General features: G+C 36.0%; 1 protein-coding gene across 3 annotated transcripts in view; it reads left to right on the top strand.

Moving 5' to 3' along the window:
- LOC145691009 (uncharacterized) overlaps positions 1-15843 on the top strand; it is a 156669-nt gene that overhangs the window by 13012 nt on the left and 127814 nt on the right. For 2 of the 3 annotated variants that reach the window (XM_081766508.1, XM_081766505.1), the window contains exon 3: positions 6276-6505. The exons of the other annotated variant lie outside the window; for it this stretch is intronic. In XM_081766508.1, the coding sequence (XP_081622634.1) occupies positions 6276-6505 (230 nt within the window). The remainder of the gene's footprint in view (positions 1-6275; positions 6506-15843) is intronic. 3 annotated transcript variants of the gene reach the window in all.

Below are 15843 nucleotides of genomic sequence, written 5' to 3'. Positions count from 1 at the left end.
TTTGGGTATCTTATAGTCTTTTCTTGCAATTGTGAGTATTTTATGTGCTACTTTCTTTCCTTTGTCAGTTACGTTTTCGACATGTTTAGCATAGTTCAGTTTATCGTCAATCCATACTCCCAAATACTTGAATTCTTTCACTCGTTCAGTTTTTGGTTGTTAATCTTTAATATTGGATCTCTTTGTATAGATTGCCCAAATATCGTGTATTTAGTTTTATTTCCTGATAGTTTCAGTTTATTTATTTCGCACCATTTTTGAAGACTTGGTTCCCTTTCCTCTCAATTTCGTCTCTTGATCGTGCTGATACGACTATTGCGATATTGTCTGCATAGCCGACTACTCCTTCCGTAATTTCCAGTGTTTTTAGGCAGGGTTCGATAAGGATGTCCCACATCGTTGGGCCGTATGTGGATCCCTGTGGACATCCCTTTGTGTTACATGAGGTAATGTTATTATTTGGTGCCGTGTAAGTGACCTGTCTTTCGTTGCAGTATTCTAACATTAGTTGGTATAGTGATTTAGGTACTTTCATTTTTTTAAATTGTTTGAAGAGTAATGGCCACCACAAATTGTCAAAAGCTCCACTGATATCAACATAGATTACTATCTGGTACTTGTCTATTTTTCCATTTTCCATTAATTCTAAAAGCCTCTTTATAGCTGTCTCCGTACTTTTCTTCTTCCTAAAGCCATGCTGTAGCTTATCTCTTTCTATGTTTCGATATTTGCTTACTCTGTTAATGATTATTCTTTCGAATATCTTTCCTATTATATTTAAGAGACAGATCGGTCTATACGCCTTAGGGTGATCATTTCTTTTATCTTCGCTCTTTTTTATTATTACTAAGTTTGAGTGTTTCCATATTTTAGGAATTCTTTTCGTCTTGAGGCATAAATTGTAGAGTCTTGATAGATATGGTGACCATGTATCTGCATTTTCGAGGAAAATTTCTGGTTTTATCATGTCTGGACCTGCTGCTTTCTTCTTTTTTAACATTTTATGTAATTACTTATTTCTCGATTGGTTGTTTCTTCCATGATTTCGTCGTTTATTGGTAAAATTTTCATTTCTTCCCTCATTTGTTTATACACCTCGTCATTGTCTTCTTTTTCGTCCTTGGGTAAAAGTTTTTCCATTAAAAATTTTATGGTGCTTTCTCATCCTTCAGTAAAACTTCCGTCCTTTTTTCTTAAGGTTGAGAGAGTTGTTGGCTTCTTTATTTTCTGACTAATTATTTTATGTAGTTCACCCCAAATGTCTAGGTTAGTATTTTCTTTAAAGTAGTTCTTCCAACAATTTACTTTCATTTCTTTTATTTTGTTTTCATATATTTCTTTTTGCTCCCTGTATTTTCTTAGTCGTATTTGTTTCAGTTCTATTTCCCACGTCTCTTGATATAATTTCCTAGCTCGCTTTTAGTTTTAAGTCTTTTAGTTCATTATCCCAAAAGGAGTTGTTTTTATTTGATTTTCCATTTAATGTTCGTGTTTTTAGTTGAACTTTTAATTGCTTTAATTATTTCAGTTTCCAATGTTTCAGCTATTTCATCAACATCGCTATCGTCTTCAATTTGTGGCAATTTAATTGTCTCCCAAAATTTAGTCTAATTTATTCTTTTTGTGTTATATATTACAGTTTATCGTTTTCATTTAGATTGTTAGAATTGTTTTGCTGTTTATCTAGAATAGTATTGCGTTATGATCACTTAGGGTAGCCGCGTCTAGTACCCTCCAATTTGTTATTCTGTCGCTGAGTTGCAATGTTGTTAGTGTTATGTCTATGTTTGATTCACCCCCTTGTCTACTCCTGTACGTGGGCGGATGACCTTCCTCATTTATTACTACCAGATCATTTTCTGCTATCATTTTTTTACTTTCTGTCCTCTGTCGTCTGTATATCTACTCTGCCAAATTGGAGATTTAGCATTCGCGTCGGCGCATATAAATATGTCTTTGTGTTTGTATCACAGAATTTTGTCATGGTATTTAAAAAAGGTTCTATATCTAGACAATACTGACAGTAACAGTTTAATATCATAATATCTCGATTTTGTGATTTAAGTTCTATACAATTTGTCCATGGGTCACTAAAATGGGTTAGGTTTAGAATTTTGTAGTTTTTGTTTCTGTTTATTATCACTGCCATAGGCTTCTCTCCAATGTGGTTTGATTTTGGTTTCCCTCCTCGTGTGTTTTGTTTTTCACCTGTGTTGTTTATAGGTTTCTCTCCTGCGTACACTATTTCTGTTTTTCCCATTACCGTTAGTTTTTTGTTTTTAGTATAGGGTTCTTGTATTAAAATTATGTCTATATCTTCCTTCTCAGCGAGTTCTTTTATCTCGTCCATTACTGTAATTGACCCACCTGCATTTATCTGCATAATTTTTATTCTTTCATCCTTTCTCGGTTCATCCATGCTTGGTTATATATTTTAACGTGGGTGTGTGGCCGCTGCGCTCTGTGGTCAAATACAATATACGTCCATACATTTTGGCAAATTCCCTATACACTTTCTCCAAGTCGGGGGTCTTCTTTCTTCTTTTGTAAACTGATTTCACGTGTTCAAGCAGTTGTTCTGGGTCTGAGGTTATCCCGTTCGTTTCAAGTTCGATTTCGTCTACGTCTTCGAGTGGTGGGTGTCAAATATAGAAGTAGGAGGGAGAAAATTGAACAGGTTACAAGTTTTCGATACCTGGGGAGTATTATTGGTGATGATCACTCGGCGGACGCCAATTTAGCCACAATTAATCGTCGTAAATGTATTCTATATTTTGCTATTTATCGTTTGTAACTGCAAGAAGTTTATCGTCTGACTTGTAAAAACAATGTTCCTCTGGTTTTCTTTTTCTTTTTTTTCTGTAGATCCTCAAAATCATGTATCAGTTGTGGTAACAGTTTATGTTCTGCACACTACTAAAGATATACTAAGATAAAGATATACTATAAATTAATTAAAATATAATTTGTACTTCTTACCTGGTGTCATATGTTCAGCTTTCTTTAACTTAGATGAAACATAAAAAGAGGATTATAAGACTAACATTAACACTTTTACACCATGAATCGTTACATTCTTTAAATGGTAGCAGTTGAGAAAATGGTTGGAAAATATCATCATTGCATGTGATTGTTTGCTTCTCTATATTGTAATGTTCCAAACATGCGACAATTGTAAACAAACAACTAGCTACATTGTAGCGGCTATCATGTGATTTGGAAGGCAGACGACGCCATCTGTAACAGCGCCAGTTCCGAGACTCAAAGACGGACCTCGATGATCCAATATAAAAGGAGGAGCCGCAAAAATCTCAGCATCAGTCATATCTGGGATTCACCATACCAAACTTCTCGCGTTCTGGTCGGTTGCTTTGGGCCATGAAGTTTTCTTATCTAACTAAAACCTGCTCTGGTCCGCTGCATCAGGCCGTGGAGTATTCCTACCTTCTTGACTGCGTTGTTCTGAGAAGATCCTATCCAGTTGCATTGGGCTGGAGCCTCACATCTAACCTGCTCTGGTCGGCTGCACTGGGCCCTGGGGCCTTCCTATAATAGATTTTTCCAGAACCATACCTTAGAAGCTAGAGGACAGGTATAATGACACTAGTGCGTCTCCGGACTCTCTTTTTGTTAAACGTTTTTCTGCCTCGTGTTTTTCATAAGAAACGGTGAAGGGAGAAAACCCAAAGATCTCACGTACATTAATTGCACCAATCTTGACTTCAAGGAAAATATTACAATATTTATGTAACTAGACACTGTATTTCCCTAGTATTAAATGATAGCCTTTAGTATACTCTGGAATTCTTAATGCATAATCAGATTTAGATTAAATATGATGTAAATGTTATAAGGAATATAATGTGTACGGTTTTATGCAATAAAAACTTTTTTTTTTTTTTTGTTTCACACAATCTATTTCAAATTAATTTCATTATTTTTATTTATTCAGGGTGATTCTTTATAGGGTTTACAACTTCAATCAGTATAGGGTTTACTGCAAAACACTTCACGTATTTTGTGACAAATCCATTATGGCTCAATGTGTGCACCTGCGGTCATCCTGGACACATCCCAACAAAAGTCGATTTCCTGCCAAACATTAGCCAGCATTTCAGGGGTAACGTCCAGGATGGGTGTTGCGATGCAATGTTTCAGTTCATTAACATTATCAGGTAGGGGAGGGGTATACACCTTATCTTTTACAAACCCCCACAGAAAGAAATCAAGTGGCGTGTAATCTGGAGACCGTGGCGGCCAGGCACTTGGTCCACCACGACCTATCCACTTATCAGGGAAATTCTCATCATGAAATTCCCTTATGTCTATCAGGTAGTTTGGCGGACCACCTTGTTGCCACCATAAGCGGCCATCGTGGTCATCATTTAACTGTCGAATATGGAAGTTCTGGAGCATATCACGATAGGCGATGCCGGTGATGGTGCTCCCAGCAAAGAAGAATGGTCCATAGACCTTTCCTCTGGAAACAGCGCAAAACACGTTCACTTTGGGGCTGTCACGAACCAGGTCTACGTGCACATGTGGATTTTACGTACCCCAAATACGACAATTGCATGTGTTGACTCGGCCGGAATGGTGAAAAGTTGATTCGTCATTGAATACCACATTGTTCAAGAATGACTCATCACCACTAACGCGATCCAACATGGTAACACAGAATTCATGTCGGGTATGTTTATCCGCTTCACTTAGTACTTGAACCGAGGACAGTCTGTATGGCTTCATGAACAAACGTCTACGCAATACACGCCAAACAGTGGTTTGAGGGATACCAGTTTCTTGTGATGCACGTCGTGTAGATTTTCGAGGAATGCGGACAAAACTTTGCTTCCACCACATCGTCAGTCACGGGTGAGTACCCTGGAGCCTTTGTGTGTCGCACAGAACAACTTGTTTCAACAAATGTCTGGTGTCATTTGTATACTGTTGGTCTGCTGGCTGGTTTCTTGCCGTATTGTGTGAAAAACTTCTACTGAACACTCGTTGCTGACTTTGTTTCTTCAAACCAAAGAGTTTGACTCACGTAGCTCTTTCCGCACCAGTGAAAGTCTCCCTTTTCAACGACTGACCGGTGGCGCCGCGTGTGATCAACTCCGCAGCTACTCACTACGTGAGTCAAACTTAAAGTGTTTTGCAGTATAATGACATATAAACCATGGCTGTATGTCGTTCCAATAAAGAATTATAGTTGATTGAAGTTATAAACCCTATAAAGAATCACCCTGTATTGTTAATACTTGAATGAGTTACTTAATGTGTTAATTATTTTGTATTTAACTTATGTATGTTAATTGTTTTGTATCTAACTTATGTATGTCCTTATATAACTGGCATAATGTAACAGTTCTATAATGTGTTTTTCGCCATGTTGTTGTAAATAGCTTGTTCGTTAAAAGTCTTCACACATATATGTAAAGAAACAGATATGTCCGTGATTCGTACGTTCATGAAAACAATCATCGTTCTGCTATATGAAATTCGTTGTTCTGTCATATGTCGTGCAATTAGTGCACATACACAATGCGTCTCTGCCTTTGAGAATTACATTTGTATCGTATGTTGTATAATAAAGACATCGATTTTTCATCTTCGGTGATGTCCTCCATTTCAACGTCATTATAAAGGTCTATTACTTAAACATGCATTTAAATATATTGTAATTATTGTGGAATAGAGTTGAATATGAATTTTATTACAATTAAGAATATGAGATACATAAGAAATGAGTATCGTTTCAGAGTGTGAAACTACAATAGACTTTCAAACTACGCGAATTGAATACCCAAACTTGAAGTACTCTGTATATAAATACTAGTTGCAACAGAGAAATAAAATCTAAGATAGAATCTGTTTCTCGAATGATGAATCATATCAAAAAGCCATTAGTCGCTAACCTTTGAAGATTAAAACTGGAAATTGCTAATTTGAACAATTTTCGGTTTAAACATAAATTTAAGGGAGGGAAACTTATTTTGGGGACACTGAATCGATTGAGAAAAAAAAAAAAAAAAAAAAAAGAGCACCTTGATATCTTTTACTGTGTTTGTTCTGATACTGTCGACGGATGGACAATCATAGCCGTTCTATAAAATTTCTGACATTTGCGTAACATAGTATAGGAGTCTAAACTCAGACATGATCTTTAGTCAATAAAGTGTAGAAGAATCGAAGTGTAAGATTTGTCAGTAAGTTTTTCGAATATTTGCGAATTTGTAGTCCGCTGAGAGCCAATATCTGTGTAAATTTTGTTATAGAATATTTGGAAACTCTTCGGAGAGAGAGCATTCCACTGAAGACTTTGAAAGTGAAAAACGACAGCCTTGTGAAAGTGGAGTTGTACAGGATAGTGGAAACTCTTCTGTGCCGAAACAACATTTTGGTGCTGCAGAAATTGAGCAAAGTCACAAGGTTTCTACAGCCACCTTCAAGGATAGAGACCCTGAGGAACAGCATACTCAGCAAAGTTTCTCAAAACCCGTTGCGGGTGAGTTTGTGTTTTCTCTTAAGATGTAGATTATTCTTTCCCGTGTAGTTGAATGTAGTAAAAGCAGAGTTAGATGTAATTTCTAACTGTTGTCTTATGATTCTTAGTAGTAGATGTTGCAGTTCGCGGCACACAAAATGTTACAAAAAGTATAGGCCCAAACTACAATTAAACTATTAAGCCGAGTGCTTATGCATTCAGAAACACATGTCTCGATCGACTAACTACTCCTGGTATTTAATCTAACTCGTCCTACTCTTCCATGCTCTGCTTGTGAAGAGCAGACTGTATGACGTAATATACCCTCTCCATTCAGACAGCTCCTTCATTCGTTCTGAAATGCCTTTTCAGACCCTGAATATACAAATTGTCACAAAATGTTTCCATAGCTTCATGAACGCGTTTATTTGCGTTATTTTCTTTCTTTTGCTTTCCAAAGTCTATAATGTGGGCAGAGCTCTAAAAACTACTGAGAAATGAGTGTTATTCAATGATTATTTTAATTTTGTTTTCCAGTAATTGCAAGCAAATGTTTCAGGAGCGTCATTTGGGCAGGACAGAAGGCTGTAATTCCTCCCTCCCTTGAATGTGATAAACACATTAGTTTCATCAAATGTATAGTAAAACATTGATATAAAAAGTGAAACATTTATGTCGGCGGAGAACACCCCTCCCCCAAACAAAATGTAAAATGATGTTGCTTTTAACAACAAACGTATATAGTTACCATAGCACATTGCTAGAGCGCTTACATTTGGTTTCAAGAGTCGATGGTTTAATCCCCGAGCCATGTGAGTTCATAGTGGACGACACTGAGAAATAGATTCAAATATGGAGAGAGCGGGATGATTTACATATACTAGTGCAGAATTGGAGAAAAAATGATCAGACAGCGTCCATATTGTGACGAAATTGGTGCTTTTGTGAAACAGAACAAGGCAAGTTTCCGAATTGCGGGGATCACACCAGGTAGTTTTCGAATTAAGGTGTAGAACTGTTTTTAGAGCATCAGATGATTGCGAAGGGAGAGAAAGGTCTCAAAATCTGGGGAATTAAGAATTTAAAAAATCTTTAACTTCCGTGCCCTGCTCGTGACACCTTTATCTCCTACCCGTTTTTATCCTTGTCACTTGCCACTGAAGACGAAACTAGTTTGTCATTCCGAAACGTATGGAAAATATTTTAGGCTTCCCAAGGGAGGATTCATTGGTAAGTAGCCAATTTTTTGTTAATTTGAATAATCCTCTCATGCGCTCACATAATTTTAACACTTTTAATCTAGGCAGATTCAGACTATTTATGCCTCTGTAATTATTTTAAAACTGGCCTCTGAAAATCCCTGCACCTTCATCCACAGTTGAAAGTAAATAAAATAAATCGGAATATTCTTTGGCCAATTGAAATCTTTATCTTAAGCCCAAATCTTAGAATTTCTTATGTATTTGCCAAAACGTGGCCCTCGAAAGCAAGGTGCGTTCCTAAGATTTTTTGAACAAGACTGTACATATCCCATCAGGGTTTTATGCTTCTTATTTGTCATATATTCTCGTTTCTTGCACCTGAGAGTAAGAATATCTTGTATTTTTCAGCGTTTAGAATGCTTGCATTCTGAAGCTATTGTAATCTAGAATGTTTACGTTCCTCACAGAACAACGGTTTATGTTTCCGAACTTTGGCAAATTCAATACTTTCTTCTGCTTTTTAACACTAACGTCGACGCTTTTGGATGTTTCATCAGTATCGGTTTTAATTTACGCTTTACAGAACATCGAAGATTGTATGTTTTCTATCTACCAAGAGTGATCAATTTGATTGATTGCCAAGCTGCCAGGAAAAGTCGTTTGATATATACCGAGAATACCGAGAAAGCTAATTACATTAATTAAGATATGTTTAAATGAATCCCAAAGTAAAGTCCGGGTAGGAAAATTTTTGTCCACAAGCTTTTACGTCGAAAATGGCCTGAAACAAGGAGATCCGTTGTCGCCATTATTATCTAACTTTGTTCTGGAATACGCTATAAGGAAAATCAAAGATAGGAACCAGGGCCTAGAGCTGAACGGTATTTACCAGGTTATGGCATATGCTGATGATGTAAATTTAATAGGGGATGATAGGAGAACAATAGAAAGAAATACAGAGATCTTATTAAACGCTTGCAGGGACATGGGTTTAGAAGTAAATGCAGAGAAAACTAAATACATGGAAGTGCGTCGGGACCGGAATAAAGCAAATTATGGATGCGTTAAAATATTAAATAATTCTTTTGATAAAGTGGATAGTTTCAAATATCTAGGATCAATATTAACAGAGGAAAATCATATTCACGAAGAAATTAAATGTCGACTAAAAGCAGGGAATTCGTGTTACTATTCGGTTCAAAATCTTGTCGTCGCGAATTCTGTCGAGGAATTTGAAGCTTAATATATACAAAACGATAATCATGCCTGTTGTTTTGTATGGCTGCGAAACATGGTCACTTACTTTGAGGGAAGAACATAGACTGAAAGTATTTGAGAACAAGATCCTGAGACGAATATTCGGACCCAAGAGGAACGGGAATGGGGAATGGCGGAAACTTCATAACGAGGAACTACATGATTTATATGGTTTACCCAACATTGTTAGTCTAGGAGGCTTAGGTGGGCGGGTCATGTAGGTAGAATGGAAGAAAGTAGAAACGCTTTCCAAGTCTTGACTGGAAGACCAATCGGAAAACGACATTAGGAAGACCTGGGCGCAGATGGGAGGACAATGTTAAGATGGATTTCGCAGAGATTGGAATACAAAGTAGAAACTGGATGCAGTTAGCTAAGGAAAGAAGTCAGTGGAGAGCTTTTGTGAACGCGGCATTGAATGCTGGAGAACTTACGCCAAATATGTTACAACATAACCATATTGAGATAAAACGTTGATCTAAGATTGAGAAAATATTTCGTGGCCTCTTGGTAACTAAATTTTTCATTGGTTTAGAAACAGCTCTTTTTAGTGTTCGTAATTCGTAGGCATTGAGCGGTGGTAAAACAAAACGAAACAAGTTTGCTTTTCTCAAAATTCGATTGACTCAAATACCTCCGTTATTTGTTTTTACGAATAAGGAAATGTCACTTGCAGAGGCGACGAAATGGCCTCCGAACTATGCAAACATATTGCCTTACACATGCAAACGCTTCAGTAAATATATATACTCACACAGCTTTAAGACTTTATTTGCTGTATATTAAACATTACATCTGTCTAAGGAATAGGAGTTGTAAATTACATTGCAAATAAAATATATTCCCGGCAACTGGTGAATAAATTGATAATGTTGTGAACTTTAAGACAGCATATAAGCTCAAAATTTTCAGCGGGAGAAAACTTACAGAATATTTTTATGTTCAAGTTACAGTTTCTTTGTGCATAAAGCATTCGTTTTGGCTTCTGCATTTGGACACTTAGTTTTGTATCAAACAAGATTTCTGAAAAGTGAAAAGTGATACTGTAATTTATACACCTATCCTTAAGAACATTCAATGTTCAGCGAAAGTTCACATTCTGCCTCATTTCTAGCTTCAGCCTAGTGGCCCTTGCGAACCAAATTCGATCATTCGACGATTTTGTGGCACAATATCAATCACATGTAAAATCCGACCAATCGGAGTATAGCACGCTTTTGTCATTATTTTGGCCATGTTTGAGCACGGAGTCAACCTAGGACTCTATAGGCGATTGAACCGTACAGGAACTAACGTGGCATACAAGTACTAGTTATTTAACTAAAGTTCGATCCTTGCAACTGTTACTTAGTTGCCAGTGAACGTTTAGTTGCTAAATGGTTTAGTTCGTTTAATTCGTTGCCAGTGACTCAAATATCACGTCACAGTAGTTGGAAAGTCTTTCCGAAAGAAAATAAAGTATTCGCTTTCTCAGTGTATAGTTTGCAAGCACGAAAGCATTTTACGTTTGATTGGATGTGTTTGGTACGACAGCCAAAGTGAAGTTGTTATATCAGTAGTATCGAATGTGCCCAAGTGGATGAATAACTTTATCAAGGACAGCAGGCTTAAACAAAAGAGAATTGGCGCCTGTGACGCCTACAAGAGGAGTAACAAAGATCTATCTGGAGCAGGTTGGTGAAAGAAGCGGAAATATTCCCCTTTACCCCGTTGCCAATGTCAACAAGTTACGCAGCAGTGAAGTTCGTGAGTGTTACTGATGTTAAATAAAGCGATTCCTCACAGACTGCACAACTGAAAGATGCAAGCACAATAACATTCAAAGAAATACATTAGCAAAGGCCATTGAATACATTTTGAAATACAGAAAAAAAATAAAGAAGTAAAATAACAAGGGTTGATGTTCCATAATGTAGGATGTTTGTAAGTCATTGACTTTAGCTTGCTAACAAAACAGTACAATATATTCATCTCCTAAGAAATCTTGCTTGTTTCCTTTCAAAAGTCAATCTCGCCCGTGATGTAAAGTTAATATGATTTGTGTGTTACTACTACTTATTTCAGGTCAACATCGAACGCTTTTTTTTTTTTTTTTTTTTTTTTTTTTTTGTATTACTCTTTTGTGGAGTTCTCCGGCAACCAACAGGGAAGGAAGTGTTTATCAAGAGGAGTTATCACTATTGTGGGATAATTAATAATGCTGGGCTAAGAACATAGCATACGCGCCTTTGGCGTAGGAGACTCGGGTTCGATTCGCGGCGGGAGCTCATGTGGTTCGGATTCCACGTTAATCAGTAGGCCCATGTTTCAGCCTCGTTGCTGAAAGGGACGTTAAAATCAATTCCAAATATTTAGTTTGTGCCGTGTTCAGATTCTTAGACACTCTCCTCTGAACTTTTATTTAAAAATTTTCCCCCTGGTCTAGTAACTACCACGGTGTGTCTTTAGTGTGTGTAGTCCCTTGCTCGATTCCCGATGGGAGAAGACAAAAATTTAATTTCACAATTATTCATTTTCCATTTCCTTTAGCCCCAGGGCATAACTGAGGGAAGTTAAATTAAGAAAATATAATTTTTAAATAATGCAATAGCAATAATATGATAAGTTAAGAAAGAGGCATTTTAATACTTATGGAATAATAATAAATTAAATTAATAGTTGCTTCGAAGACTTTTCCCAAGAACACCATCGATTTTCATGTTTTTCGTCAGGTATATACAATTGTCCCTTGCAACCACCAAATGGTTGTTAGTTTCCCAAATACAAAAATATGAATATTCGCCAATTTTGATTTCAAAAGCAATGCTTATAGATTTCTTGACTGTAAGCAAAAGGCAGAACAGACTACTAATTTATTTAACAATATTTTGGAAGTAAATACATTGTTTATTTTGTAGGTTTCTAATATTATTTACTGTATTTCCTAGCTGAACCTGCGCTCTCTACACAGCGCTTCATTCGCATATGAACATAAATCTCCTTCTCATTCCTCACAGCATCTGTACATGTCCCTTTACAGACAAAAGTGAAAGACGTCTTGATTTAAAAAAATCGGCAAGGGGTATCATAAAGGGGTTTTCGATTATTTTTTCTCAATATCTCGCACCGTTTGCAAGATTTGAGCCTACTTCCTGTTGAAGTTTCTAATTCATGTATGAGCAGTGTTTTCTTTCTTCTTGCATGCAGTATGTAATAAGCAAATACATTACATATACAGTTAATTATAATGTCAGTTATATATGGTGTTCATTGGGCAAAACACTCAAAAAAATAAAGATTTATCTTAAGACTCGAGAAATGATTATCCTTCCTTTTCCACTATTATTTGCCTATGGAACAAACGCCTGAGACATATACAACCCCAATATACAACATTGTGGTGTTGGAATGTATAACGCATAGGATATGATGCTTTTTTTTTATTTCAACGCTTCCAGTGTACCCTAAAAAATGTAATAAAGAAATAATGGCCATGTTTTTTTTTAAAAAAATATTCAATTAGAACTGGACAATCTACGCAAAATTTTCAATCGATCAGTGAAAACGTCATCTTTCTAGAGCCTGTAGTTTCCGAGATATCATTGTCGAAAGGATTGGCCACAAACATATAAACATAGTTTAAAAGAACTCGGAAGATGGAAGCACAATTCACATGTATTGATTTTAGAGAAGGCTTATTAAAATACAAAGGCTTTGAACAATAATTTTATATCATAAACTTTATGAAAAAGATATAGTTAACTAATTTAGACTATCTAAAGTACAAATACTTAAAATGTTTGTCTCTGTTAAAGGTGACATCACACATAACCGTAAATGAAAGATTTTTAAGCTAAAGTTATAGGTTGGAGGTCACGCGCTTTTAATTGCTATTGTAGCATTTTAATAGATAGATTATTGCTGAAACATATTAAGCAGCTATGCTTTGAGAAGAAATCTGCAGTTTGAAGTTCGTTTCTAGCCACTTCTTTCCAAGTATACTTTTGCTGGGTATTCAATATGTGTCTTCCAAACAAAAAAGATGTAGAGCTGTAAAACCCAGAACAGTACCAATTTATTTAACAATATTTCGAAAGTCCATAGGCGTACATTGTTTATTTCGTCTGAATCTACTTGCTATTATACTACGGATACAAATAAGCACTTTCTGCACTAAAAAGCTCTTAATCCCTTTAAATATATTCATATCCTATTACATCCTTTCATTTTTTCTACTATTTACCTTGCATTATCAATTGCTCACTCCACACCATTGCTACAACTATTCTTATCTTAACGCTACAAGAATCGTATTATATAGCGCTTTACTTTCTTACTATATTTCTACAAGGGAAATGCTTTTGTGGTCACCGCGGTGGTTTGAAGCTGAAGAAAGCTGCAGCGAATAGAGGCAGACAAATAGTTAGGCTGCCGAAAGACCATCATAAACAAGATAAGTGCTCGAGAATTTTCCTTATGACTTAGGCGCCGGTTCTCAAACCTAGGCACCATAATAATACAATTTCATACATGCTCCTTCATAATTTTATTTTGATTTAACTTATTTAGGAGCCAGATTCCTGTTTCAGATCGCCTTGACTACCTGGCGTCAAGGATTTTTCGAGCCTGAACGAGAGAAATATTAACAGAAATTCATTATGTATTCACTTATATTGTTACTTTGAAACTTCAGCTTTTTCTTTTTAATAACCTCACACGAAATAGTGTTCTAAATATATAAACATAAATTTATTTATATTCTTTCTCCCCTTCAGATAGGCCCGTACCCACAAGAAGCAGTTCCCCTAAATTTTTACTGTCCCCTAAAATTGTCAAGGTAGACTTGAAAATAAACTATAATATGGTTGGATAACCCCTCCCCCCTACATTTTTGGGGTGGCTACAAGCCTGTCCTCAGCTCTGAGATGATTAGTGTTTGGTATATGGTGATACATTTGCAAAAGATTATATCGTGAAAATATTGCGTTTTGTGTTCTGAGATCGTAGATTGAAGCAAACGTTTGAAGAGTTCAGCTTTTGATAAATTTCGTCCAGTAGATTGATTTTCCTTATATTATTTCACTCACTGGAACATAATATTGTGTTAATTACTCGTCATGACATAACACAAACATTCATTATCAAAGGACACAGTGGATCAATAGTGAATCCTCTAGTGTGAGGGGTACCTGGTTCGAATTCAAGCCATATGAATTTGTGGTGGACAACATCGTGTCCGTGGGTTTTCTTGCGATTCAGACGTTTCCTCCCGCATGACCATTCCACTGATTCTTTTATGATAATTCACTCTCATTAATCATCCGTCTCCATTTGCCTACAGGACATATTCGTGGAACATAAAAGTAGAAATTTCATTTTATTTTATTCAATAATAAGTCACTGTAGCTAGTTTGTTATCATTACTGTGAGACCATATCTGTTTATTTGTTGGTTGTTTTTTTCTGTCTAAATGTTAACTCATGAGCTCAAAACACTTCAGTCAGTTTGTAAATGTTCACATGAACTAATATAAACAATTAACGAGTATGTTCCATGGGCTAAAGAAAACGACAGTAAGCGCGAAAATATTATGATGAAATAATATTGCTAATGTGTAAAGTAGTTCGATAATAGAACTGGTAAATTATCAGAATGCTCATGAACATAATCATCATCGTAAGTTGTGCGTCCTTGTGTTGAACTCAATAAAGAATTTAGATTATTTTTACTTGGAGAAAAGTTTTTTCATGTATTATTATTATTATTTTTTTTTTTGAGCTTCCCTTTAGCGCATAACTATCGAATCCACGATGAACTTGCATAAAAAAATTAGATCTCTACTATCAAATAACTATGCTTTTATATTGTTGATTTTTTCTTAAGAATGAATAAAATTCGCTTCGTAAGGTCGGTCGGTGACCGAAACATGAGAATATTAATTGGTTTCTTACCTCAACCTGCAAACAATGTCAATAATGTAGCAAATTAGTACACTTCAACTTTGTCCTAACATATTCAGGTATATTCAAATAATTGGTAATAAATAAATAAATAAACGGCTTTGTTTTTAAATAAATCTTAAATTCTGTTACTTTTCTTATTCTTTGTTTTATCAGCAACGTCGCACACATTTGAAAAACATGTATCGTATCTTTCGCTAAGCCGTTTCCCTAGTGATTGGCGCAGACCATTTCCCTGTACCGACATGGTGGTCGTTGTTTTAAGCGCAGAGTAGCAGACCAAAATTCAATCGCAAATTTCGACTAGTTAGAATCGTCGCATGAGCGAAAGGAAGTGTTCTCTGTAATCAGCTAGCTCTGAAGTTTTTTTTTTTTTTTTTTTTTTTTTTAGAGTAATAAAAAAAAACAATGGAAATGTCCATTGTTTGTAATTTGGCTTTGCTCCTAGGACCTATTTTTCTCCTCCGACTTATAATATTTACTATGAAGTTGGCTTGTCTTTCACTTGGGAAATCCCTATGATATTCTCCATAAGGTTAGTGTCTCTTTTAGCAGTCAGGCATATCAGATGTAAATCTGTGGCTTAAGGTGGAATCCGAACCACCGTAATGTTTTCAGATTTTAAGGCTTTCCTACCAGAAATCGACCCAGGGACACATTTCACGAATAGCGCGCAAGCTAACTACTGGAATAGCGGACAAGGCGTATATGTAATATATCAACATTTCTTCACTTCATTTATGAATATGGCATAACTCTGGGACGTAAAATTTAAAGATTTTTTTTTCCATCTTTGAATACCAGTAACGAGAACAGAGCATGAATGTTGAACAAAAGAGACAATGCATTATTAACCCCTATGTTAAGGTTTTCATTTTTAGTCTATTGAGTTGAGTTGATTCTAGTTTAGCGTCCCTTTCAGCAGCGAGGCTATATGAGACGTGGACCTACTGATTAACGT

Source organism: Thermobia domestica, chromosome 7 (assembly GCF_964235325.1).
Source record: "Thermobia domestica chromosome 7, izTheDome1.hap1.1, whole genome shotgun sequence".
Lineage (NCBI taxonomy): Eukaryota > Metazoa > Arthropoda > Insecta > Zygentoma > Lepismatidae > Thermobia > Thermobia domestica.
The sequence above is the reverse complement of the archived record's forward strand: the minus strand, read 5'-3'. Positions and strand labels throughout refer to the sequence as shown.